Consider the following 27546-nt stretch of genomic DNA (forward strand, 5'->3'; position numbering starts at 1 on the left):
AAGTAAATGGACTTCATCAACAGTTAAGATGTTTGTGTTTCAATAAAGACCATTAAGGCAATGAAAGACATGACACAGACTGGGAGAAAATCTTTTACATCACACAGGTGATAAAGAATTCTTGGTCAGAACAAGAACTCATAATTATAACTCAATAATAAAAAAGGAAGCCAATTTAAAAATGGGCAAAGGACGAGGCGCCTGGGTGGCTCAGTGGGTTAAAGCCTCTGCCTTCGGCTCAGGTCAGGATCTCAGGGTTCTGGGACTGAGCCCCGCATCATTGGGCTCTCTGCTCAGCGGGGAGCCTGCTTCCCCTCCTCTCTCTCTGCCTGCCTCTCTGCCTACTTGTGATCTCTCTGTCAAATAAATAAAATCTTTAGAAAATAAAATAAAATAAAAATGGGCAAAAGATTTGAACAGACATTTCACAAAAGAATAGGAATGGCTAAAACTACAAGAAAATGTGCTCAATATCAATAATCATCATGGAAATGCAAATTAAAATCACAGTGAGATAGTACTTCATACCCCCTAGAATGACTATAGTCAAATGATAACAAGTATTTAGGAGGATGTAGAAAACCAGAACCTTCGTACCTCACTTATGGAAATGTAAAATGGTATAGCCACTTTGGAAAACAGTTTGGCAGTTTCTTAAAATATTAAACATAAATTTACCATTCCACTCAGCAATGCCACTCCTAAGTATCGCCCCAAGAGAAATTAAAACCTCTATCCACACAAGCCCTTGTACCCAATCTTTCTTCCCAGCACTATTTGTTATAGTCCCCAAGTAGAAACAATGAAAATGAATCAACTAGTGAATAGATAAACAAAAGTAGTATATTCATATAATGGAATATTATTCAGTCATACACAAGAGTAAATTACTGATACCTGCTACAACATGGATGAGCCTCAAAAATATTATGCTAAGTGCATGCCAGACAAAAAAATTCCCATATTGCATGATTCATTTATCCAAACTCCTTAGAAAAGGCAAATTCATAAAAACAGCAAGCAGAAGAGTGGTTGTCTGGGTCTAGAGGCAGGAGCTGAGACTAACTACATATGGTAGGCACAGGAATCTTTTACAGTTAATGAAAATGTTCTAAAACTGGATTGTGGTGATGTTTGCAAAATTCTACAAATTTATTAAAATTTATTGAGCTGTACTCTTAAAACAGGTGAATATAATGTAACATAAATTATACTTCAAAAAAGTCTTTTTTAAAAACTCCACATGGATTCCAACTATTTGTATCTCCCAAAATTACCATTCCTTTAATCTCTGATAGTTTTTTAAAATGAGAAAACTTTTCCCTAATCATTCCTGCTCTGCAATCAATTTTTTAACTTCCAATTTTTTAACAGGCTGTGAAAGCTAATTCTCAGAACTTTGATCCATTCTCTTTAATCCATATAATCAAGATGACAATTTTGATAATGAGTTTCTTTCATTCCCCAAAAACCCAATGAGTTGATGTAATCAGGCAAAATGAATGATCTAATGACTCAGTCTATAATACTACTTTACAAAGCTGTAATGATTCTAAAGCTCCCTAAGTCTGCTGAAGAAATAAAAATACCACCTGTCAAATAAAGTGATTTATACATTCTCTGGTATGTACAGTATAAATCATTGTCTAACTCTGGCATGATACCCACTTTTACATCATAGGCATTTAACCCTTTTTTGCCTCTTCATGTAGAGAAACATAATTTACATTTGCTTGTCACTAAACTTGTTTTTTTCTCCTCAAGAAGTCCCAAATACAGTATCAATCTCTTTCCTCAGATTTCAGGAATAAAGATGTCCTCCAACCCATCTATTCCCCAAAATACAAGCTAGATAATGTCTATGTGTTCTTTTTAATGTATCTACCCTCATGAAAAGAGAAATCATGAAGACTTACACCAATAGTTCCTTTTTCCATTGATGATCAGATACATTTCTGATCATATGCCCTCCCTCTATTTGCTGTTCCATTTCCAAGTCTCACTGGTAGCTTTAAGAAGTGCCTGGCTTAGAGGCACTTGGGTAGTTCAGTTAACCACTGGATTCTTGATTTTGGCTCAGGTCATGATATCAGGGTCGTGAGACTGAGTCCCATTTCAGGTTCGGTGCCTAGTGCAGAGCCTGCTTAAGATTCTCTCTCCTCCTTCTTCTGCCCCTCCTCAGTCTTATTCTCTCTCTCTCTTTCTCTCTTTCCAAAAACAAAACAAAAACCATTTGAAGAAGTACCTGGCTTGGGCTGTATTTGATTCACAAAGGGCGGGGTGGTAGGTCATGTTTCATCATCATTCCCATCGAATCTTAAAAAAGAGAAAAAGGATTCTCTCACTCTGTGGTTTATGGTTCAAACCTTGAAATTATTTTAAAAAATGTATAAATATAAAAATAAATGCAAAGATTTAATTTCATGTCAGTCTTTAGGTTTTATTTCATTCCAAGCATCTTCTTTCTCATATATTTCTAAATGTTAGATTCTGGGAAAGTTGTTATAACTGAATGTTCATTATAATCATTAAAGTATGTAGGTAGACTTTTTTTGAAGAAACCAACTCTTACCCAGCCTAACAGGGATCTATTTAAATAAAAAATTAAGTCAGTAAATTCAACAAATGTTTATTGAACACCTACTGCTTAATAAGCCCTTGTTATTTACGGAAAATTAGGAACAATTTCCACCTTCAAGGAGTTCATAAGCTGTTGGGGGGAAATGAAACATAACTACATATAATTGAAATCACATTGAGATAAGTACCTCAACATTAAAAAAAAAAAAAAAAGACATGGAAACAGGTTGCACCTGAAATAGCAGATTTCAAAAAGTTGACTTGACAAAAATAAAGTAATGCTTCAACTGGAATGGAATTCAGGATGGAAGGTAATAATAGATTCCTGGGGAAGATGTCACCCAAGTGACATGAGGTATGGACATAGTATCAGGTAAGGGAGAACATAGTGGGAGACAAGGCTGAAGTCTGATTAAGATAATAGTATTAATGGGGCACCTGGGTGGCTCAATGCGTTAAATCCTCTGCCTTTGGCTCTTTTCCTCTCCGGCTGCTCCTCTCAGCCACCATCATGAACGACACAGTAACTAACTATCCAGACCAGGAAGTTCATGACCAACCAACTACTTCAGTGCAAACAAATGGTTATTGATGTCCTTCATCCTGGAAAGGCAACAGTACCTAAGACAGAAATTCGGGAAAAACTAGCCAAAATGTATAAGACCACACCAGATGTCATATTTGTATTTGTATTCAGAACCCATTTTGGTGGTGGCAAGACAACTGGCTTTGGCATGATTTATGATTCCTTGGATTATGCAAAGAAAAATGAACCCAAACATAGACTTGCAAGACATGATCTGTATGAGAAGAAAAAGACCTCAAGAAAACAGCAAAAAGAATGCAAGAACAGAATGAAGAAAGTCAGGGGGACTGCGAAAGCCAATGTTGGTGCTGATAAAAAGTGAGCTGGAGATTGGACAACAGAAGGAGTAAAGATGCTGCAGTGGCTTTATCTGTGGGGATTGTGCAGATTTTTCATGAGAGGATTAATATACTAAGAATGTTAATGTGGAAAAAAAAAGCCTCTGCCTTCGGCTCAGGTCATGATTCCAGGGTCCTGGGATCGAGCCCCACTGCTCTTCGGGGAGCCTGCTTTCTCCTCTCTCTCTCTGCCTGCCTCTCTGCCTACTTGTGATCTCTGTCTGTCAAATAAATAAATAAAATATTTTTTTAAAAAAGGATAATAATATCAGCTAATATTTATTGAGCATTTACTATGTGTCAAGATCTATTCAAAGCACTTTATTTGTATTAATTTATTTGATCCTCCCAACGAGGAATATACTATTATTATTCCCATTTTAAAGATGACAAAACTGAGGTAGAGAACAGTTAATCTTTTCAGGGTTACACAGACCTGGCTAAGTTATGGAGCCCAGGATTTTGAAAACCACAAATAATAAAAGAAAAACAAACTGTCTCAACCTCAACCGTTATAAAAGCAGTTAAATTATAAAAGCAATTAACAGGTATTTTAAATATATCTTCTCTTATTAATTCCTGGCCATACTTCAAGACTTTGCTCAAATGCCTCCTTCTCTAGAAAGCCTTTCTTGAACCCCCAAATGAACAATATCTCTTTCTCCTCTAAGCTTCATAACACTTTCTATCAATCTTAAAGCAACAGGTTATGAACAAAATCTTACTATTTAGTTCCTAGCATTACAGATTTTATGTGCACCATTTTCTCTTTTTTATTCTGCTTTAGCCTGATTCATTTTTTATTCTCCACAAATCCAACGACAGTGCTTGGAACATTATAATGCTAGCTAAATCTGTGGAGCACTTTCTCTTTGCAAGGCATTGTGCAAAGCATTTTCAAGGAATTCTCTCACAAAATCCTTACAGCAACCCAATTTCTAATTCACTGCATTCAATAGCTATTTTTAGCAGCTTCTTTGACAGATGAAATAATAGATGCGTCTTAAACTCAGTAAACAAAACTGATATGCCCACCCCCCACCCCCACTCTTAAGAAGCTCACAGTCCAGGAGATTGGTACTCTTGGTATCCCTGAGTAACGACAAGAGGAAAAATGAGATTTGAAGAAGTTAAGTAACTCGTTCACCCAGAATCACAGAGCAAAAAGGTGGCGGAGTCTGAATTCAAACTCAGCTCTCCAGACTGGATATTCGGGACCCTGCTTGCCTAACCACTATGTTCTGAAGGAGGCTTTTGATAAACAGCATTATGTAGAATACTTTTATACTACAATGAAAAATATCCCGATGATAATGAAGACTTTTACTCAATTTCTTTAGGTGAGAGGAGAGCAGGAAATGAGCGACAGTGTAGACGGAGACTGCCATAGTAGTATCCTGGTAGCCCAAAACTGCTGATCAAGCCATCTGCTGGGGAGACTCGCTAGGCACTGAAGATTTCCTTGTGTCCCTTCAAGTGACTCCCACTGAACAGTGTTCCTTAAAGGAGTTCCTCCCAAAGATCAATACTTTACTGAGCGCAGTGTGGTGTAGCCGACTCACTTGGGCTCTACGGTCTATCAAATAACAAAGAAGTGTGGAGGAGTGGAGTGGAGTGCAAGGTAACGAGGCTCAGCTTATTTAAATGTGGTGCAACTATTCTTGAAAGGTGGGTTCAAACCCTCTGCCCACCCCGTCCCCCAAAGAAGAGGCTTCCAAAAATGTGAGTCCGTATTTCCCACTCGAGGAGTGCGGAAGCTTCCGTGAGGGGATTACGGGGCGCCCCTCTTGGCCCTGAACAGCTGCCATCCGGCGGAGGGAGTCCCACTGCCCACTGCCAGCTGCCCAAACTCTTCTCCAAGCGCCACCTGGGCAGCTGCACTGTTTGGCCTCTCCTACTCATCTCCTCAAACAAAAGCGTTTTTTACAATAGCGATATCCCAAGATAACAGACCAGACGGAAAGAGTCGCTTGGAGGCAGGTGTCTAATTCCCCACAATTTCTTAGGCCTGGAGGAGACCACCTGACTTTACACCGGGTCCACTATGTTTGGCGTTGGAGACCACCTCGAAGGGTAAGGCCACAGCCCACCGGCTTTCCGGATGGAGCAGACGGGAGGCCCCCGCCGCAGGATAGACTCCGGCCTCCACGCCCCGCACGCCGCCAGACTCCGCCCCTGCGCCAGGCAGTTAGCCAGGCAACCGGCACGCAGGGGCCGCGGCAGGGTCGCTGAAAGAAGGCGTAGCCGGCGCTGGCCATTGGCCCCGCCCCCCGCCGATGGCCTGCTGCGCCGGCGCCGGGTGCTCTAGGCCCAGCTCTTCCTCTATCCGACACAGTGCTGAGCGCATGCGCCTAGAGAAGCGGGCGGGTGAGGGGTCCCCACCGAGGGGAGGGGAAGACAGAAATGGAGGGCCTCCGTGCGCACCCGCTCGCCCCCGGCCGGGTGTCGGGTGGAGAGAGCGTTAGGGGCAGAGCCGGGGGCTGTGGGAGCCGGGGAGGTCAAGGCTAGGTCTCCGACCCACAGCTGGAGCAGGGTCGCGGCGGCCCGCTGACCCGCCGGTGTTTGTGTGTATGTGCCCGCGCAGGGTGACATGGAGAACTGTTTGGCGGCCGCGGCGCTGAACGGGGTGGACCGAAGTGCCCTGCAGCGCACGGCTAGGCTGGGTCGAGAAGTGCTGGAGCGGGCCAAGAGGAGGGCGGTGGACTGGCATTCGCGGGAGCTTCCCAAAAGCGCGGTGGGGGCCACGTCCCGGGAGTGGCCCTACAGAGAAAGACGGCCGGCAGCCGGCCCCCAGCGCTTTCTCCCGGGAGAGGTGAGGGTTGTGTTAGGGGACGAGCCCATTCGTTCGCTCCGCGGTAGCGGGTCGGGGCCACCAGGGCACGTAGAGCCCACGCACGGGATCCAGCCCTTGGCGGAAGCTGTAAAGTAACGGGGCAGTGAACAGAAAAGTCTTTTGAAAACTCTTGACATTTGACAGATTCTTATTGGGTAGTTTACGGTACCGCTGATGCCCGGCCCTGGCTGGTTACTTTTTTTTTTTTTTTTTTTTTTTTTTTTAAGTTCTTACATGCTACCATCCGATATTACAGGAAAGCTAGCAAGCCTTTCTTTGTCCTGGATAAACTGCGTGCCTTGTACCTTTTAGAGTGGAATTCCTTCCCAGTAAGATCTTTCTTCTTGACTTAAATTTGCAGGGGCCTTTCAAAAAGTAAAAATGATGCTATGCCCCAAATGACTTCATTCTACAGCAGGGAATACCAAATCTCACCTGTGATCTGCCATTTATTCAAATAGAGAGAAGACAGACAACCAACCCTTAGTGCTTCCTTCAGAACAATGGCAGAATTCATGGACTATGCTTCAAGTCAGTGCGGGGTAAGTTGGTGTAAGCCAAAGCATACCCCGGTCCACCTGCAGATGGACCACAAAGTGGATGTTTGAGGAATGTAAGGAGAATCTGGAGACTACCCGTTTATCCTATCCCACTTTCATGGTTAGGTTATAAAGAGGGATTTAAACCAGGTGATAAATCTAAGTTAGAATTTATTCAACAGGTACTTATTGAACATCTAACTCTGTAGGTATTATTGAGGATATAGCAGTGAACAAGCCACAAAAGGTCTCTGTCAGCCCTATTTTTTCAGACTAGTTGGGGGGTGGGGGAGTTTGCGGAATTTCAACAATCAAGTCCAGATATTAGGGATTTTTTAAACTTTGAACTAAAGTTAAAAAACATAAGTAAGATCTTTCTAAACTATAATTGAGCCTTTCTGGTTTTCAAAATTTATTGAAACAAAATCCCTTCACTAGAATTTAACTTCTGTTTCAAGTCCCCGGTAATGTAGTTTTTAAGTTTGTCTCTATGAGTTTGTATCACTTGCTGGCCACAAAAGTGGTCCTGTGGAACAGATGCAGTGCCCTCATCAGAAGTGCTGTGGCTTAATGGCAGGAGCAGCCTCCCAGGAATCAGACCCTTGTTCTGCCACTTAGTGGCTATAATGCCCTGGGCCAGTTAGTCCCACCCAGCCTATCTTCCCTGTCATAAAATGAGGATCTCTGAAGTGCTTTCCAACCTTTAGATCTGTTTCTTTGGTTTCACTGAGAGATGAATACCAGAAAATTGTCATAAACTATAGCATTAGGGACTTGAGTGAGATTTTTGGTACCATTCATTGAAGTGGGTGTACAAAAGCCCACATGTTAGGCTCATCTTTAAGTACTTTGAGGGAAGGGGAAAGGCAGGCCAGCCTGCATCCAGGGAGGTCCCCTGCATGGAAGGTACTCTGTTGTTTGGGAGTTACAGCAGGTTCTGGTCTCTTTCAGCCTTAACATGATGTGATTCTCTTGTGGTTATAAGGATGCTGGTCTGTAAGGGAGAAGGAAGAGAACACCTTGTTTCTGTCCTGCTTCCCATTTTTTTTTAAATAAAGGTTTTATTTATTCATTAGAGAGATTGAGAGAGAGCACAAGTAGGCAGAGCAGCAGGCAGAGGCAGAGGGAGAAGCAGACTCTCCACTGAGCAGGGAGCCAGATGTGGGGCTCGATCCCAGGACCCTGGAATCATGACCTGAGCCGAAGGCAGACACTTGACTGAGACACCCAGGCGCCACCTTGTCCTCTTCAATTTCATATATTAAGATTTCAAAAAATCTCTAATCTCTTTACATCTTTTGTAAAGTACCTATGACTTCAAGAACAGAATTCCCATAAGTGAGATGATCCAGAGAATATTTTTATGTTATTCTGCTAAATGCTTTTAGAAAAATCCGTAACTTCAGCTCTTTTGTGAAGAGAGCAACTGAAACATTTTGGTTCATGGTTCACTAAAAGGAATAACAAAAGTCTTCGTCTGAGGTTCAGCAAATTGGTGTGTTCTTCATTTTGAATTTCAGTCCATACTTCAGGTTCCACTCTGGAAGGGAGACTCAGAACCCTTGGGCTTTCTAGTGATAGAATTAGGAACAGTGTTCTGAGTTTGCCTTTACAATTTTGAAGCAGTCCCCAAAGTACATTATTAGACCTATATCCTGAAGTACTTCCCCCAGCTTCCCATTCTTTTGGTCTCATGCCTTAAACACTGTTTGTACACTATGTTCAAAACAAGCAGACTTGTGATGTCCTCATCATTAGTCATAATCAGGGGCGAGTCTAAGGTTAACTTAGAAGGGGAGGAAGGAAGTAGACAAGAAAAAATGTAACTGCTTTCTGATCCTTTGGAGTATTCTCCTTAAATTAGAGATCTCTTTCTCCCCTCCATAGGAGAGAACGGTTGCATAGCTATTGAGTTTCTGTTACACTTCCTGTTGTATTTCTAAATCTCAAGGAGATGCACCCCTCTTCCCTTGTCATTGTCTGAGACTCAGACAATAACCATGGAACAGTTCATCAGAACTTGTGATGAGAGGAGTTGAAAGGGCGTATGTCTTTGACATTGGGGCAAAGACGTGAAAATTATTTAACCTGGCAGAGAGCCTGGTTCTGCCCAACCATAGCTGGCCAGAGTTCTTGCCCTACAAAGGCAGCAGATGGCAGCAAAGTCATGCCAGATGCAGTCTCCGCAGCCACTTCACAGGGGCTCAGATTTGCTTCAGATGACTTCAGAGGCCTGTTAAGGGAACAGGTAATTCCTGTTCTTTGCTATGTTGCCTCCCTCCTTAATCATACTTACCCCAAGTCATGGAGTTTTGTTTTGTTTTTTAATTAACATATAATGTATTATTTGTTTCATGGATACAGGTCTGTGATTCATCAGTCTTACATAATTCGCAGCAATCACTGTAGCACATACCCTCCCTAATGTCCATCACCCAACCACTCCGTTTCTTCCACTCTCCTTCCCTCCAGCAACCCTCAGTTTGTTTCCTGAGATTAAGAGTCTCTTATGGTTTGTCGCCCTCTCTGGTTTTATCTTGTTTCATTTTTTCCCTCCTTTCCCCTATGATTCTGTCTTGTTTCTCAAATTCTTCATATCAGTGAAATCATATGATAATTGTCTTTCTCTGATTGACTTATTTCACTTAACATAATACCCTCTAGTTCCATTCACATCTTTGCAAATGGCAAGATTTCATTTTTTGATAGCTGCATAGTATTCCATTGTATATATATACCACATCTTCTTTATCCATTCATCAGACAAAGGACATTTAGGCTCTTTCCATAATTTGGCTATTGTGGACATTTCTGGGGTCCTCAAGGGGGCCCCTTTGGATCACTACATTTGTATCTCTGGGGTAAATACCCAGTAGTACAATTGCTGGATCATAGGGTAGCTCTATTTTCAACTTTTTGAGGAACCTCCATCCTGTTTTCCAGAGTGGCTGCACCAGCTTGCGTTCCCACTGACAGTGTAGGAGAGTTCCCCTTTCTCCACATCCTTGCCCATGGAAGTTTTTTGTTTTGTTTTGTTTTTTAATTTGACCAGACTGTTTGCTTACCTGAAATCTTTCACATTACTTCTGTAGAGCTACTATTCATCTGTGCTGGAGGAAGGAGGGGCAGCCCACGTCTCTCGTTATCACAGAGGGAAGTCCAAGCTGCCCTGCTGCTGGGACAGGGGGAACAGTCACGTACGTATCCTCAGCTCTCTGTGCTGTGTCCTCAGCTCCCCTTCCCTCTCTTTTAAAGAATTATTTTCCTAGAACATTAGGAAATAAGCTATTAGTATTAGTAATGAATAATTACAGGCCTCTCACTACAAACTTACCTGTCTTTTACAACATGTTCTGAGGAAGCCCAAGATTCTACTTATTGAAATGATGCACTAGGAATTCATTGTTGTTTTTGAAGAGAGTAGGCATGTTATATTGTTTTGTTTTTTCCTTTTTAAACATCCCCTAGTTATACTCAAAGAAAGCAAACTTATGTTCAGTGTCTAATCCACAAGTTGGATTCTTGACTTCTCCGGCCTGTGGATTTAGGGAAAGGATGGGCTAGTGACCCCAGGGATGTGAGTGAGGGCTGGATGCACACTGGAAGTTCCCTCCTCTTTCCCTGGCCTGGGACGTGTGGAACAATGCCAAAGCCCAAAGCCTGGGTTTCTTTTCTGGCCTGACCCTAAGGGGGTTACATGTGGGCAAGAGTCATTCCTTATCCCTCCCATTCCTTCCTATGAAATGTAAGTTGGTGCCTCTAGAGGAAATTCTGCCTTTCCCTGCTAGTACCTGGACTCCTGGGAGAAGCACAGAAGATAATTCTATTTTCTGAGAGCCTGTTGAGTGTCAGTCACTCTTGCACTCAAATCTCCAAACTAGTAACCCCATGTTGTAGACTAGGAAACTAAGGCTTAGAGAACTTCATCTGCCCTTTTCAGTAAAGCAGGAGATAGGATTCAAATTCAGGTCTGACTCCAAATCCCATGGAAATACAAAAAGTAATCACGGTAAACATTTGACTACAAATACCTCACAGAATTCACTAGAAGTCTTTTAACGATTTAGGAGACAACTTAGAAGAATCCGACAGAACAATTATTAGTTCCTAATAAACTAAGAAAGTTTCTCTTTACAATCCAGAAGTCAAAGTCTGGGCACTAATCAATGTTTCTGCTTGTCTCTTCAGAGAAAAGACACCTCCCTCGGTCTTGGAGGCATCTCTCACGTGTCAGGGTGTGCTCTGGCGGCGTCCCAGCCTGTGAGTAGAGATCTCTGCTTGTTGTTCTGGGCTTCACCACCATTGCATGAACCAGTTGAGCCAGTTATAGGGTCCTTTGTCCCAGATCCATAGTATTTCTAAGTTGGGATGTTTCATTCTTGAGGAGAGAGTATAGCATTTGGATTCAATGGAAAATTATGTTTTCTCATTATCCTTCCTTCACTTGAAGCTTAAGGGATACTTTTTGTGCCTGAACTCATAGTTGTGGTTGGAAAGAATGTGAAGTATTCCCATTGCAGTTCCTCCGGCTCAGCTGGGCTGGCACTGGGTCCTGCTGGAGTTCCACCATCTGTTCAAGCAGCAGGAGGGGCCTGACCCTCCTGCTTACAAAGTGAAAACCATTGCTGAAATTCTGAAACGTAGAAATTTGGTTAGATCGAGTTCCAGAACATTTGAAGGGATTTGTCCTTATTTTCCACAAATGTTCTCTGTTAAAAACACAGTGATGAGTTTTTCGTTTTTAGTTTAAGGAAGTACTCATTAGTTCATGAACCCACAGAATTTTTTGGAACTTGGAAGGGCTGGAATTTGGAGGAAAGGAACACCAGCATGTTGCTGGAATAGTTTGCTTAATCTTTGTTTGTATACAGTGCACGACTAGCCGGGACTCAGAATATACTGGAGTTAGTAACAACTAAGAATGTTCTGCTTCTTGTACAAATACAAGTCAGATTAAGATGCCTCCCATACTTGCTGGATTTTGGTAATGCTAATCTTCCTGATACTCGTGGTTTGGGGATCAAGATGTCAGTCTCATCCCCCATGTTACCTTTTATGCAGACAAATGAAATACTCCTGGCTTTCTGCAATTCTAATATGGCTGTACTTTCTGAAATCGACTTTTGTGTACTTACATAGTTGAAAACCAACAAATAGTTGTGGCGTAGTCATTTACATTCATGTCAGTTGAATGATAAGACCACCAAATTTGCAATAACTGGATATGAAAGGATAGAATGTAAAATGGCTTTGGAAAAGTTGGCTCTAAATCTATGCAAGGTGGAGGGTGGGGAGGAAGTTTCATAAAAGTGTAAATATTACCATTTATTCCTCCTGGTGGAGTTTGCTGGCCAGTAATTTGTTGTTGTCCCTCTGGGTGCAGTGGCAGAGAGGACAGCCGCTGCCTGTGGCTCCTTCTGAGCATGGAGGAAGCCCATGGTGGGTAGGGCAGGAGGGGTGGGGGGTTCCCAGCTGTGGGATAGCAACTTTGGCTCTGAATTATGAGCTCTCTTCTGGTTTGCAACTTTGCTGTCTGCCATTTGAACTGAGACCCCTCCTCTGCCTACAGTTCTGCCCACTTCCCAGCCATGGGTCAAGTCTCTCTGTGGAAGACAGTCTGTGCTCAGCACTGCTTCCAACACAAATCTCTCCATTAACTCTAGCTTTCAGTGTTTTGTACTATAGCTATAGGAGAACCAGTCCTCCAGGGGAGAGCTTTGGCCAGGCAGCTGACTTGCTGCATGACGACTTGGAATCCACACGTGTGCTCAGCTTTTGCAGAAAAGAATATTTCATCTTCCTCATCATGAATTTAGCAAACCAAGTGCAGTTAAAAAGAAAAATTCTCATTATTCCATGGTGCCTCGTTACCTCTGATCTGTACTAACAAATGCCACTTTTGCGCACCAAAGCAATGACCATTCGCCTTTCCTTCTACCTAATTCTCTTTCTACCATGGTTAGGTGGGTCCCCTTTTTGACCCTTCATGTTCATATAGCATTCTGACACTTGCCAAGTGTTTTCATGTACATACTTATTTGTGATGTAGGTATTACCACAGCTTTAGAAATAAGGAAACAAGCACAAGGGGAGGCTGAGACTTACCTGGCATTCCTATTGTGTGGCCAGACTGAGCCTTGAAAGCAGGACCTCCCAGCCCAGGGCTTCATCCCACTTCACCGCTGGCACACAAAGGTGGCCTGGTAGCGTTGTGACCTACAGTCTCTCAACAGCTAATACCTGTTTTTCCTTGCAGGCTGAGAACACCTCTAAGGACCTCTACATAGAAGTATATCCAGGGACCTATTCTGTCACTGTGGGTACAAATGACTTAACCAAGACTCAGGTGGTAGCAGTTGACTCGGGACAGAGTGTGGACTTGGTCTTCCCCGTATGATGTGGACCATCATGGCTATCACATCACCTTTTTTTTAAGTAACAAGAAGAATAAAGTCACTGTATGAATCTTTTCATATTTACACAGTGATCCTGCTTTCAAGGCTGAACTGTAGAGGGTCAGCCTTCCTGGGACCTGGAGTTGGTCTCTTTCAGTGCCTATTTTAATTTGAATGTCTAGAAGTGCCCCCCTCCCCCACTTTCTGCTGAAAGTCATAATGTAATGATGCTATCTGAATAGTTTTTAACTGCTTACTTTCCAGATGGTTAATTATGATAATAAAGGGAGCGATTTGAAAATGAAGAGTTCCTTTTTATTGGCATGAAGAGGTGAAACAGGGTCGCTCATGGACAGCTGTAGGTTTATGAGAAGGCGGCAGAGAGGCTGTGGACACATTTGCCCAAAGCCATGTCCTGGTGCGTCTGCGGAAGAGGCGCTCTTGAGCAGGTCCCCCAAGCGCCCCCCAGCTGCCGCCCCGCACGTGCCTTTGCGCCACTCATCTGCAGCCACATCTAGTGCATGAGGACACCACTGCTCCTGGGCCAGTCACGTGTGGCCTGCGCTCTGCCCCCAGCCCTCACAGGAGGACTTGGTGGCCACTTAGCAGCACCTCCTCAGGTAGTTATCACCACTGCTCTTTTACCTTCCTGAAAGAAAAGAAAAAAATCCTGAGAATCTGATGCGGACTGTAATTTTAAAGCTCAAAAGTCGCTGATTTTAAAGTCTGTGATGTGCCCTGAACTCAAAGCTACCAGGCCAGCAGCAGGGCTGCATCGGCCAGTTTGGTTGCCTGGTAGTTCATCTCATTCTGAACGTGACAAGTCTTCCCTCAGGATAAACGCCAGAGTTTTATATGATGAAAACCAAGTTTTAAGTAGGGCTGTGTTAGTGTTCTTAGTGAGGAACAGACTCCCATGGATGGAGGTCCTAGTCAGGCAGACCTATGCCCATTACCATAGGGTCAAGTGTCACTTAAATGGGATCCTTGCCTCCTTCAAAGCCTGTGATCAGCTCTGTGGGTTCTGTAAGCCTTCCGAAATGGAATGCAAAATTGTGGGTACGTGCATTTTCCTGGGAGAAGACAATAGAGTACCATTCTCAAAAGGGGTTAAGAAGAACCATGTGAGGAGCCATCCTGCTTTACCTGGCTGCTCTGGGCTTTCAGTCTGAGGGCATCCTGGTCCTTCTGCTGTGTCACTGTTCCCTGACTCCATTTTCTGTGTTCACCATCCTCTGGCAGGATTCGTGGTGGCTTCACGCCTCTTGCTTCCAGGACCAGCTCCTTGGTATTCTCCAGCACTACACTCTGTACCCTTGGTTGTTTGTTGTCCCTCTTTTCTCTCCAGATGGATCCATGTCTTGTTCCTAAACCCCAGATTCAGTGAGTTATGTTGCATATGCCACCATGGGATTAGGCCTGATGATTAAAGTAGAAATATGTCAAGGATCCCAAAATCTAACTATCTGTAAGTTCCTACCACTGCTCTCTATTTTTTTTTTTTTTAGACTTTTTTTTTTTTTTTTTTAAAGATTTTATTTATTTATTTTACAGAGAGAAATCACAAGTAGATGGAGAGGCAGGCAGAGAGAGAGAGAGAGGGAAGCAGGCTCCCTGCTGAGCAGAGAGCCCGATGCGGGGCTCGATCCCAGGACCCTGAGATCATGACCTGAGCCGAAGGCAGCGGCTTAACCCACTGAGCCACCCAGGCGTCCCTGCTCTCTATTTTTTTTTTTTTTTTTTTTTTTTTTTTAAAGATTTTATTTATTTATTTGACAGAGAGAAATCACAAGTAGATGGAGAGGCAGGCAGAGAGAGAGAGAGGGAAGCAGGCTCCCTGCTGAGCAGAGAGCCCGATGCGGGACTCGATCCCAGGACCCTGAGATCATGACCTGAGCTGAAGGCAGCAGCTTAACCCACTGAGCCACCCAGGCGCCCCCTGCTCTCTATTTTTAAAGAGAAAGTTTGTGAGTCATTTTTGGCCATTATGCGTTTTGGATAGGTTGTATCTGATAACCACGTTTGGAATTAGGTGGGAGAAGGTATCACACGATTTTCAAAACAGCCCGTAGGAGAAGCAAAGGTAGCCAACTATCACCTGTTGAAGGAACTTCTAAATCACACTGATGACAAAGAAGAGGTAGTGGGGGGCAGAGCGCGCACTGCTGGTGCCTGAAACCTTTGTGACTACCATGGCCCCTCTGGTTACCCTACTGGCGTTCCCTCCTGAGACCAGGCTTCTCTGTTGCTCCCTACAAACTCCTGTCTATGGGGTAGGTACAGCTTTCTCCAGTCTGCTAAGGCAGGAGGCAGTGGAAGCTAGGACAAATTTAGCATGAAAACTCTAGGCTTGGGCACCATTTTCTTTAGAAAATGTTCCCGAGAGGAGCAGTTATTTCCATGTAGCTTCTGCCAGCACATCTCATAGCCTCTCACTGTGAGATCTGTGACCCATCTCTCAGAAGCCGAAGAGGCTTGTTCCTCTGGTTCTCTCCCTGGGGCAAGCCAAGGAAGGTCTAGAACCCTCCCATAGAATACAACAGCTGTCAACTTCTATCCATTCCCACCTGTCCCTCCCCCCACCCCCTACAAAGCCCAGGGGTCAGGAGTCACCAAGAAAGTGTCTCAGTGTAGAAACAATTTCTTGACTTTCTGGACATGAAGACCAACAAAGTTCTTAGCCCTGGGCCAAGAGTGAAATCCTCATGGGCTAAGAGGTCTGCCCTGTCCGCTGAACAGCTGTCCTGGAAACAGGGCAGTGGCTTCAAACAGGGACCCACAGTGGGTCCCAATGTGGGTAGTGTCTGGGGATCTTTAAGCCCTTAGCCATCATACTCTTTAACCATGCAACCTCCCTGCCCTAGACTGAATGTTCATTTAGTTCAGTTAGTGACCCCAGGATCCCTGTCAACAGAGACTAGTAAAGAAGGAAGAGTTTTTAAACAAGGATGCAAACCTTCTCATGAAGATCAGCCCATCCTCTCCTATTGGGTTCTATTGCTTAGATGGAAACCTATCACAGCTTCCCCTTCAACATGGCCACACTCCTAATTGTTACTTCCAATCCCAGTACAGTGACATGTGCATGAGATTCCTAAGAGACATGGGAGGGAAGGGAGCAGGGCCCTCAGCCCTGCCTTACAAGAAGGTATACCTGGCTTCCCAGGATGCGACTCAGACCTGTTTCTCCTCCAGTACCTCCATTCGGGCTGGCAGAGGCCACCTTTTCTCCTCGGAGACTTCTCAAGAAGGATGGGGTCTGTGTTGACTGTGCTGTCCACTGTCAGCCTCTGGGGGAGGCCCATCTGCAGATCATTCTCCAAATCCTCTTCAGAGGAAGAGGAAGAGGAAGAAGAAGAAACACCCAGGGGAGCTTGCACTGCTCCTTCTTCTTCTCTGGGACTGTCTAGGGGCAAATGCTGTGCCATGGGCTTCAGTTCCACCTCTGGATGTTCTTTGGCTGTGACCCCTGAGGCCCTGGCTAGAGGCCACCATGTAGGTCTAGCCAAGGGGCAAGAGCAGAGGCAGCCCTGGCATAGCAGTTGGCAGCAGGCCTGAGGGACGCAGGGAAGACACAGGGATGGAGTGCCCAGGAAAAGCCCGTTGGAAAACCCCCCCGTGGCTGGTCCCAGCAGACAGCAGCAAGGGGCCTGGAGAAGGGTGCCGGGGGGCTCCGTGGTGAAAGGCTTATGCAGCCTCTCCACAGCCTTCTTCCAGACAGCCGAGGGCACCCACCTGACCCCGCCTCGAGGCACAGTAGCTGTCTTGCCATTCCAGAAGTGAACAGTAATTTCTCCTTTTGATGCTGTATAACAGAGCAACATTTTGTTAAAATTACCGCTTCTATATCATGGGGAAAGGGTGCTCCTAGCCCCCGGAGCAAACCTCAGTGCGGCCCACTGCTCTGCCAGCCTCCTCCAGTGCAGTTTTCTGTGGACAGCCTGCCAGGAACATTCCCTCACCTGCTCCCTAATTACTGCCACTTCCCGCGCACTGGCACACACCTCCCGGTCCCGATTTTCATGGGGAAAGAGGACATGCCCCCTCCTGTCATTCTGCTGACTGGCCTTGCAGAAGGGGCCTGCCCCAGTCCATAGAGGTTATACCAGAGGTTAGCTAACCCACAGAAGACATCATAGTTTCAGGCTATTTTGCCCTAATGAAAGGTGTTTAATAATCTGAAAGATAGGATTTGCCTGTCTGTTACCATACCCAGGATTAAGGTACAGGTGAAGGGGTAAGGATTTTTTTTTTTTTTTTTTACACCTTTAAGAGGCCCAGCTCACCTTTAAGACAGTTTTTGCTCTCTCCTACCAGCCTGGCTCCCCCTGGGCACCGCTAGGCCACATCAGCTCCCCTTACCTCTCTGGGGGTCTCTTGCCTCCGAGGCCAAGAGAACGGTGCCAGGGCCATACCGCTGTTCATCTGGCTCACAGAGGGCAAGCACTTTGTCCCCAGGTCGCAGCGAGCATTCCACGGATGGCAAGAACTGAATGACATCATCTTCTAAGACCACGTTCTGCCGCTGGGCTGGCAGCTTTGGGTCTGTGATGAGGGGAACCTCGAATTCCACCAGCAGGGTCCCCCATCTCTCCAACTGTGGAAAAGAAAACACAATAAGAACTGGCGTGCGGAGCACTGTGATTCCCCGCAATGCCCTAGAGCCAGGCCCAGGGCTTTCCTTACAAACAGTGAGGGCCATCTAGAGAAGGGACAGGGATAGATGCTCTTGGATCTGATTGTGGCCAAGACAGGCAAGCTGTAGTGTGGATGCTCTTCCCTCTTCCTCTTTTTGCACCGGCAACTCTTGGGTTTCACTTCCCACCATTCCTTTCCCACTCTCCTCCTCTTCCTGTTTTTCTGTGTTCCTCTATATATTTGGCTTGCAGTTCCCAGGGACAACCTGGGTCCCTTGGTTCTTTCTCCAGTGTACTTCCCCTCCTCCCAGCCCTTCTGAAAAGTGTTGTCCCTGTGTCCAAGACCAACCCAGGATAGAGTGTTCACTCACAGGCCCGCACAGGCAACAAGCAGCCCTGGCCTAACATGAAAACAGCCCTCGGCACTGCCATTACAGCAATGAAGAGAGGTTTGGCAAAGCAAATGAACATTGTAAAAGAAAGGGCAGAAGAAGCCTTGAAGCTAATTGAAAGTACAAGCTGTTTTGAGAACTCAGTATGATTTGGAAGAGAAAAATCTGGTTATAAATTAATCACTCGACAGTCTATTATTTGAGCAAAACCCTAATATGTCATTTGGATTCACATATTAGTTCCTTGAAAACAACAAAATGATTTTTGAATGGAAGTCACACTAGTCTTCCCTCCATGAATCCACGTCACAAAGTCGGACTCTGAGAAGAGAAAAACCCCAAAGAAGGAAGCAGCCATGGAAGTAAAGCACAGGCATGTGGGGGACCAGGCTTCTGTGGGTACAGGCACAGAGACATGCATGTGGGCATGTTTTGTTTCTCCTTCACTTTGGCTGGTGCCAATCACACAACACACTGAATTTTCCTGAACAGAGCACTTTTTCCTTTCAGTTTTCTTCACTGTCACAAGTTTAGTGGTATGCACCCCCAGCAAATACATCTGTAAGAACCCTAACCCCTAGTACCTCAGGTTGTGACCTTATTTGGAAATAGGATCACTGCAGATATAATTAGTTAAGATAAGGTCATACTTGGCTGAGTAGGGTGGGAGACGAATCCAATGACTGATGTTCCTATAAAAAGGCGGAACTTTGGACACAGACATGCACAAAGGGAAGACATTGTACGAAGGTGAGGCAAAGATTGGGGTGATGATTCTATAAGCCAAGGAACACCAAAGATGGTCAACAAGCCACAGGAAGTTAGGAAAGGCATGTAGAGCAGATTCTCCCTCATGGCCCTTAGAAGAACCAACGGTGCCAACACCTGGACTTCAGAACCCAGGAACTGAGAGAGAATACATTTCTGTTCTTTAAGTCACCCCATTTGTGCTACCCTGCTACACAGCCCTAGCAAATTAATACACTCGTTAATACACTCATACGTCATTACATTCCCCTTCTAGAACCTGGCCGTGAAAGATGTGCACTTATCCAAGAAATTGTCCTGCTGGGCACACACAGTTGAGGCCTAGGCAGGTCTGACAGGGCCACCCTGAGGAATGTGCCAGGAGATGTGAGGAACTTGCCTCTGGAGCAGTCTTTATCTGAGCCCGGTAATAAAAGCCATCTGGTCCCCTTCTTGCCAGGACCCATGTGTCAGCAGCATTTCCCACTCTTCTCAACCAGCCAGGCCCCTGCCATGCTGAGTCAGCAATGTGGAGACACGGGTGGTAAGACACATATCTGGGAAAAAGCAAATGGAATTAGGGAGGTGGAGAAGACCAAGCCCTAAAAACATCAAGAAATGCATCTCGCAGATCTAAGCAGCACTACCATGTGCATATGACATAGAGGGTCATGTGAAACAGAAATCCATGTAGACAGTTGCTGGCGATCTGTGACCACCAGTAAGACAAGATAAACTGCTAGAAGGGGCAGAAGGAGAGGAGAGTGAAGGGAACTATCATTTGGGGATTGAGAACTGTTTCAAGGTCATCAAAATGTGATTAGCCTGGATATGTTCAAGTGAATTAATGCTGGTTCTGAGACTGAACAGCAGACCAGGAAAGAGCACTGGGGAGGGATATCCAAAGGTACTGCATGGGAATCCAGGATGAGGTATGCACGTTTGGATGGTGGTACGGAAGGAGTAACAGAGGAAGGATACGAAGGGAGGAGGAAGTGTTTGAGCAGAGAAAGCACAGAGGAGCTGGCTGACGGGCCGAGAGGCAGGAAGGACAAGCTGTTCCTGGAGAGGTTTGTGGACAGGGCCAAACCGGGAGGTGCAGGGGTGAGGGAGGACTACCGAGTCAGAGTTTGGGTTTCTGAAGAAGCTGTGTACTTTGTAGGCAGGCCTGGAGGGGCAGGGATGATGAACTCTGGCTTTGAACAAAATGGTCCACATAGATGAATCCAGAAGGCAGGCTCTTAAGGGTTAAAGCTGGCATGTCCCTAACCTGGGCAGACGGAATTGAGTGGCATGGACACAAGCGAATCTCTGGAACTGACGTCACTTGTGTATGACTGAGGGCTGAGCTTCCCCTCCCCTTCTGCAATCACACTTTAGACAGCTCACCAACGATTTAATTCAGGAAAGGCCAGGATCCCTGAGGGTTACTGAGGGAACCTGAGGAGCACCCGGAGACCTTGCCTTAGCTCTTGGTTGCAGAAACCTTAATTTCTCACGTGGTGCCGGGGGAGGCTTGTTGTTGACAGTAAAATGAGCTAGAGGCTCTTTAACTGGTGATGCCTGCATTCTCTGCACATGCAAACTCCAACATCTGCCGCCTTGCTACTGGTGCTACAAGGAGCACAGTTTAGACAGGAGTAATAGAATACCACAAGCAAATCGTAGCCCACACCATGAAGAACCCTTTCAGCCTTCCCAGGAAGCAAGTTGTCTCCCTCATGGCCCACCATGGAAAGCCAAGCAGAGAGAGGAAGAGGGGTGCAGAGGGGTGCACATCATTGCTGCCAGAGGGGCCGAGACTAGTACCTGGAGAGTGGGTTGTGCCGGATGGCAAAGGGGCAGGTGAAGGAGAGTCCCCAGGGAGGAGCAGCGCCAGGCCAGGAAGGGGACTTCAGGGTCCTCGCCACACTGCAGTATTTGGGCAAAGGCGTCCCAGACCCTGCAGAGGATTCCATGGCCTTCGGAGGAGAAACCCGGTGAGAATGAGCACCACCATGGCCTGAGTTGCAGCCCGCAGCCCAGCAGAGAGGGCCTGGCTGGTGCAGGGCTCATTTCTGGGGTTATGTGCTCCAGCTCAGGCTGTTCTCTGAATCACCTGCTCCAGGGACCTCAGCTCAGGAGGTAGGGTCGGGGTTGAAAGAACAAGTGTTGTGACTTTAGAGAAACCCAGCTCTAAATCCGTCACAGCCTGAGGCTGTGTGCTCACGTCACCACGCACTTCAGTGGAAAGCACCTGGCTGAGCAGTGGCTCCAATATACTTAGTTTTCTCCTCCTCCCTAGCTGTAGGGGTTCCCAGGGGGTAAAACAGTACTTCCCCTTCACAAATATGGCTGGCCTAACCCCTAATCTAAACCCCAGACTCTCTTCCTAATCCAGTGACCTCCAGGACTAACTCTAGCTCCAGCTGAGACCCTAGGGTCGTGTCCTCCACACACCTGGCCCCGCTACCCCAGCCCATCAGAGCTCGGTTAGGGTCCGCCCCTGCCCAAGTCCCCAGGTCTGACCCCGAAGGGACTTACCACAGCCCCAAACTCTTCCACCTCAGCCTTCCCCTTCTGACAGTTGGGGCCCAGGGCCTCAGCCCAACTGACTCCAGGTTGCCAAGCAGGTTGCCATGGCTTCGAGCCAGTGGAACGCAGGGCACTGAATGTACTGAGCATGTGCAGAGAGTGGGGGGTTGGGGCTTGGGAGGCATGGGGCAAGGGGGTAGGGGGTTTCTCCCGGTAAAGGCGGATTGGGAGCACTGGAGAGAAGGGTCCTCGCAGCCTCAATTCCCCAAAGCTCAGGCTTCCCCACTGCTGGAAGAGGTGGGAAGCTCTCATGAATCCCAGGGGAGTCCTGTGAGGGAGACAGCTGCCCCTACCTACAGAGACTAAGGGCTAGTGATCTGCGTCCACCCTGTGCAGACAGATGTGACCCAGATAAACCGTGACAGGACTGGAATAGGAAAATAGGAACACCAAATATTTACCCACAACATCTACCTGATTTGAGGCTCTTTGCTGGGTGCAAGGAATATAGGAGGAATAAGACTGGTCCCTGTCTACAAAGAGATAGGTGTGTGAGACAGTGTGTAAAGATAGTAGGATAGGAACTGTGAGGAAATATGTGTACAAAATAAAGGAACACGTGATGGCTGGAATGGGAAGACTTCACAGAGATGAATGTGCCAGTGTATGGGATGTCCTGACTGGGCTTGGCGACCTATGGAACCTGGGAGTTAAGGGAGAAGGAAGAGCTGACACTGGTCATGGGAATAGAAATAGAAACATTTTGAAGGCAGACTTCAAGATATGGGGCAGTGAGGGTCCTTCACAGGGTGAAGGACAGGTGTGGCCCCTGCACATTTTCTGGCCAGAAGAACCTATCGAATGGTGATGCTATGGATAATACAAGATTAATAATAATAATAATAATAAATGGCTAGGAATACTTATGTATCAGGCAGTGTTAATTCTTCTAATAAACTTAGGGGGGAATAGTTGCTGTTATTATTATTGTCGTTCTGTGGATGAAGAACTGAGACATGGAGAGGAGGGACCAGAGTCATAGTTTAAACTAAGGCAGTTTGATTCCCACGACTGCACAGCCTTCTTAACCACCAGATTAAGCTGCTGTGAGGAAGTCTGCCTGCAGGAAAAGGATGACTCCAAAATAATTTCAAATGACAAAAAGATTTTGTTAGCTACCTTTGCTTCAGCCCTGGGACATTTCCTATCATGATGTGGGTAGGGTATAGATGTAGGTATCTCCTGCCAACCCCAAATTATAATAATAAAAACTACCAGACTTTGACAAATCAAGGGCGGTTCATTGTGATCACTTAGCACGAAGTGTTTGCAAATGGTATTACAAGCATTGATTACTCATTGGTCAGATCTTACAATACTCTCGTGAGGGTTTCTCACAGCTGAGACTCTGGCCAAGTGTGTGAGAAGGGCCAGGTGAGGGATATAGAGAATCCTGGGGACTCCTGCCCCTCTAAAGCTCTTGAAAGAAATCACCAAAGCTTAAGACGCATCTCTTCAATGCCCATAAGATCATGTTTAGTACATCTGAAACTCTGGCAGGAAATACCCAGCACAGGTGGACATTTGAGCTGTTATCTCCCTATGAAGAAATTACACTTAAGAAAAACTGCTGAATGATGCTGTAAGAGACTCCATTTTGTGAAATTATCTGTTTCTATTCAGGAACACTGAATCAGATGATTCTAAAAATGGGGTCAGGGTGGCGGCTGGTGACTGCCATTATGGAGGAAACTTTCCCCGGGTTATTCTTTGTCTCCGCCTTATCAGGGTACAGAAGAGACTGCAGGTAATTAATATACTTGATGGCAGCTCTGAGGGTTTCCACTTTGCTGAGTCGTTTCTCCAAGTACTCTTCTGGCAGATGATGTCGGAGCTGGGCATAGCCTTCATTGACACACTTTACCCGCTGCCTTTCCCGCTCATTCCTTTTCCGGATAAAGGCCGGCCCATAGGAGTATTCACACCTCCTGTAATTTGGATAAGGCACTGGGAAGGAGAAGGGGCAGGGGTCACCATAATTTTCCATGATCAGGGAATCACTGGGAAAAGACAGCAATGGCAGGTCTTCAGAGTAAGGGGATGGCATTGGGGCATCAGGATACAGGTGGAAAGTGACCAAGGGGTCCAGATAGAAGGACCTGGTCAGTGGCAAGTGGGCAGAATCGGAGAAGGCAGGCAGCTTTTCTGGCAGATTCAAGTAGCTTCGATTGTCCATCGTTTCCTCTTTAGCCTGGAAACAAACCAAGTTGATTTATTTGGCCAGATCAAGAGAGAGCAGTACCGTTCACCTTCTCAGAGATCAATGTTTTAAAGCCTTCTGTGCTTTAATGACTAGTTTCTGAGCTCACTTTGGAAATGATATGAGGTTACAATACATGGTGGGTAGTAAAAGAGACGATTTCTTGATGGTACAGAGAAACAGCATTAAAGAACATTGACTTACTTTGTCAATTGACTCATTAACCCCTTTCAACTCTTTCAATCCTGGTGATTACAAAGATACAGCTTTAGTCGTGTTAAGAGGGTCTTCCACACCCCTGAATGCTTTCTGATCCTCCTCAGATGGAAGTCTTCAGCAAATGATACTATCTATCTAGAATTCAATAATGTTTTACTGTTGATTGCTATTAATTTTGAATTATACTGATTTCACATTTAGGGGAATGATCCAAAAATTTCTTTTAAAAATACATCTACTTGAGCAAAATTCATCACTTAAAGAAAAATAGCAAGTGAATAAGAGTACAGGTGGAACACAGATAATGAAGACCATGAAAGTGCATGCAAATAATTAAAGTTTGGGAAACACTGAAATACCACAATATTCAAATACATGTTGGAAACTTTACAAAGGAGTTAACGATCATGCAACCTCACAGGGATAGCCTTCTTAAATGATACCTGATATGCCAGGGGCAAAACCAAAAATAAAAATAAGAAAGGAAACTTTGGCTCTTAAAAATGCAATTTAAGATCCTTTGAATAAGAAACTCCCTAAATAAATTAAAAACAGTCAATTTACATATTTTTACTTACACAGAACTTCAAATATATTGAATGAAGTGTATCTATTTAGGGTTTTTTCCCCATTGAACATAAGGATAAAGCATGACACCCCAAGAGGTCCCACACCAAGATAGTCATTTTTTCTGAATAGGTCTTCATGCACTTCATTGATTAAACCACCATTACTTTTTGCCTTTGATTATAATAATAAAACCACAACAGATTTTACAGGGATACCGCAGCTCAGCCAGTTAATTGCTAGACAGGGTAATGCTGTAGGAAAAGAACAGTGTTCTTTCAGTTATAATACCCTTGAGTTTTGATCTTGGCTTTGCCCCTTTCTAGCTCTGTGTCCTTAAGCAAGTTTCTTAACCTTTCTGAGCTTCACCTTTTTCCTATGATCAGCGGAGGTATTAACTATTCTGCAGAGTGGTTAAGATCAAATGAAAAAAAAAAAATGTGCAGGCATGAGTTCTTTTCCTCTTTCCTTTCTTTACAGATGAATACTTGTGCAGTGTCCTTTTCTAAATTGCACCTTCCAGAAAAACCTGGTTTATATTTTCCCTAACACTGGAAAATCAAACATTGATGTATGCAAAGCATATTTGTTGAGAGAGGACCATACCTAAAATGGAAAAGCAACATGAAATCTTCCCGGGGGCCTCCAGAAAAGAGGGAAATATATCTTTCTGTTCATTCCTCAGGATGTGATTTTTCAGCATTTTTAAGAATGAGGGCTTGACCTCTATGCTTGGCATGTGTAGAGAAAAAGAGGCCATCCTCCTCCCCCCAACCCTATTTATGAGCAAAATCGGATAACATTGTTCCTTGCTTCTCTACCTGAGCACAGCAACAGCCTGCAGCCCCCTACGTAATGTGTGGAGCAACCTCTAAGCCCCAGAATTCAAGTACGATGAAGTGTATTACTTTAAAGGAAAGTATGAAAAAGCCTATCCTATCTAGTATGGCTGCTGAAAGACAAAAATGACTATGGGATCAGAAAGGGCAGTACCGCTGAGGGGTGGGGGATTAGGGATGGGGAGGGTGGGAAGTGGGAGAGTGCTGTAAGAAGTCACGGTGAACACCCTGGAAAGGGGTAAAAAAAAAAAAAAATACCAGGGAACACTCTTTCTCACAGGGGTTTGGGGATGGGAGTGGGGTAGGGTGGGGAATGAGACAAATGTGAAATGTGCAATTAAAAATAAAAACAGGGGCACTTGGGTGTCTCAGTTAGTTAAGCATCTGCCTTCAGCTCAGGTTATGATCCCAGAGTCCTGGGATGGAGCCCCATGGTGGCTGCTTCTCCCCTTCCCCCTGCTCTTGTTCCCTCTCTTCTTTCAAATAAATAAAATTATTAAAAAAAAAAAAATATTAAAAAAAAAAAAAAAAACTCACAAAGATCGGGGCACCTGGGTGGCTCAGTGGGTTAAAGCCTCTGCCTTTGGCTCTGGTCATGATCCCAGGGTCCTCAGATGGAGCCCCACGTTGGGCTCTCTGCTCAGCAGGGAACCTGCTTCCTCCTCTCTCTCTGCCTGCCTCTCTGCCTATTTGTGATCTCTGCCTGCCAAATAAATGAATAAAATCTTAAAAAAAAAAATGCAAAGATCAAAACGAAAGAACAAGAAAGGAAAGATTCCAAATTACTGACCAAATGACCTAAAATAATTAACTTAAAACAAAAATCTCTAGAAGATTAAAAACTAGCCAAGATTCTGTCAAAAATAAAAAGTTGTTAAGAAAAAAGTTAGGAAATTCCCAAGGCAGGAATTCCAGGTGTTAAGACATCAAGAACAGGTATAGCAGAAGCTACAAATTGATGGCACAATGGGCATGGAGCCTGTATTTCTACATTTCTGAGAACAGCAGAGCCTGATTTCTGCCTATGGCATTTAACAAGCCAGACTTGGCACAACAGAGTATCAAAATGCAAAGCAGATGTCAGCAAAGCCAATCATACACAAGAGTTCTTTGGGTATGGCTTTATCCTGACAGATCATTTTAATGTCTTAAACCTTGATCCAGATGAAATCTGAGTAATATACATATATGCCACAGGTACTTAAAAGTTTCTAGGCTTTAAGTAGACTATGCATAATTCTTGGGGGAAAAAAGCTTAGTGTCTCTGTAGACACACCGATGAGAAGCTTTTTTTTATTGAGCATTTCCCAAAAGTTCACCAATCAGTGTAGTAGCATTTATTCAAAGAGGAACATCTAATCACAACACAACAGAGTGATAGAATGAAAAAGGCAGTAAAGAAGAGAATCAAGATAGGAAGCCCAGTGGAGGACGGGAGTGTTTGTAGAAATTGAATACAAGTTTTTAAAAGAAAGCAACACAGACTATTGATTGGTGCTGGGGCTTGGCAGCTCCAGATACACATGCATGCACAGTTAACAAATGCACCTATCCTGGAAAAATCTCGCATTTCTGTTTTCTGGGAAATAAATGATGAGGTCTTAAAGATACAATCCTAAGATTCCGGTAGTGCCGCTGAGCATAAGAACCTCAACTTTCCAAAGATATTAAAAATAGCATGCAAAAAACACAAAGCTACAACTGCACGTATAATTGCTTATGGAATGTTAGGGATGGCAGGAATCTTAGAAATCCTCTTAACCAATCCCTCATACGCTGTGAGTTGGCTAAGCTTGCAGAGCACGCAGCTGAGCAGGGGTCGGAACCTAGGACTCCTGATTTCCAAACCAAACACTTCCCACTCTTCCAGATGATCTAATCACCAGCAAAATCCGGACTCTTTAACATGTGGGCATAGGTGGTAGTTTAAGACAATGGAATATTCAGCTCATAAAATTCATCATGTATCGACTGTGCCTGGGAATTTTCTTAAAGGCCCTGTTCCTATTCTCCCCCTGTGGGCTACTCTGAAGAAGAGTCTCTTACCTGTTTTGTCGCTAAGATGCGGTATTTTGGGCTGTGTCAGACTTAACGTGATTT

The 27546-nt window shown here is 44.8% G+C and overlaps 5 protein-coding genes across 9 annotated transcripts in view; 2 read left to right on the plus strand and 3 right to left on the minus strand.

Moving 5' to 3' along the window:
• DENND2B (DENN domain containing 2B) overlaps nt 1–2303 on the minus strand; it is a 177045-nt gene extending 174742 nt beyond the window's left edge. The window contains exon 1 of the mRNA XM_059135395.1: nt 2246–2303. The gene's annotated coding sequence lies outside the window, so the exon portion shown is untranslated. The remainder of the gene's footprint in view (nt 1–2245) is intronic.
• Nucleotides 2304–3113: 810 nt separating this feature from the next.
• On the plus strand, nt 3114–3583 carry LOC131809035 (small ribosomal subunit protein eS24-like). Its single transcript, XM_059135516.1, has one exon. The coding sequence runs from the start codon at nt 3132–3134 to the stop codon at nt 3486–3488; it is 357 nt and encodes a 118-aa protein (XP_058991499.1). The 5' UTR covers nt 3114–3131; the 3' UTR covers nt 3489–3583.
• Nucleotides 3584–5704: 2121 nt separating this feature from the next.
• AKIP1 (A-kinase interacting protein 1) lies at nt 5705–13576 on the plus strand. Of its 2 annotated transcripts, none has more exons than XM_059135469.1 (6): nt 5705–5871; nt 6089–6316; nt 6799–6879; nt 9969–10073; nt 11065–11136; nt 13133–13576. In XM_059135469.1, exons 2-6 carry the CDS (start codon nt 6095–6097, stop codon nt 13271–13273), a joined length of 621 nt encoding a protein of 206 aa, XP_058991452.1. In that variant the 5' UTR covers nt 5705–5871; nt 6089–6094; the 3' UTR covers nt 13274–13576. The 2 variants fall into 2 exon arrangements, with proteins under 2 accessions (XP_058991452.1, XP_058991444.1); XM_059135461.1 differs by having other exon boundaries at nt 5705–5838.
• On the minus strand, nt 13565–22380 carry C1H11orf16 (chromosome 1 C11orf16 homolog). Of its 4 annotated transcripts, none has more exons than XR_009345029.1 (7): nt 21571–21913; nt 20857–21008; nt 19448–19604; nt 17634–17868; nt 16470–17076; nt 14418–14638; nt 13565–13920 (listed from the first exon to the last, which is right to left on the minus strand). XR_009345029.1 is itself a non-coding variant. In XM_059135433.1 (7 exons), the coding sequence occupies exons 1-7, from the start codon at nt 21871–21873 to the stop codon at nt 13888–13890; spliced, it is 1752 nt and encodes a 583-aa protein (XP_058991416.1). In that variant the 5' UTR covers nt 21874–21901; the 3' UTR covers nt 13565–13887. The 4 variants fall into 4 exon arrangements, 2 of the variants coding, with proteins under 2 accessions (XP_058991416.1, XP_058991431.1); XR_009345024.1 differs by having other exon boundaries at nt 14418–14690; nt 16426–17076; nt 21571–21912; XM_059135433.1 differs by having other exon boundaries at nt 16426–17076; nt 21571–21901.
• A 695-nt stretch (nt 22381–23075) lies between these two features.
• On the minus strand, nt 23076–27546 carry ASCL3 (achaete-scute family bHLH transcription factor 3). The gene is made up of 2 exons (XM_059135501.1): nt 27493–27546; nt 23076–23812 (listed from the first exon to the last, which is right to left on the minus strand). The coding sequence occupies exon 2, from the start codon at nt 23795–23797 to the stop codon at nt 23255–23257; it is 543 nt and encodes a 180-aa protein (XP_058991484.1). The 5' UTR covers nt 23798–23812; nt 27493–27546; the 3' UTR covers nt 23076–23254.

The sequence above is a fragment of the Mustela lutreola genome, chromosome 1, assembly GCF_030435805.1.
Source record: "Mustela lutreola isolate mMusLut2 chromosome 1, mMusLut2.pri, whole genome shotgun sequence".
NCBI classification, from domain to species: domain Eukaryota; kingdom Metazoa; phylum Chordata; class Mammalia; order Carnivora; family Mustelidae; genus Mustela; species Mustela lutreola.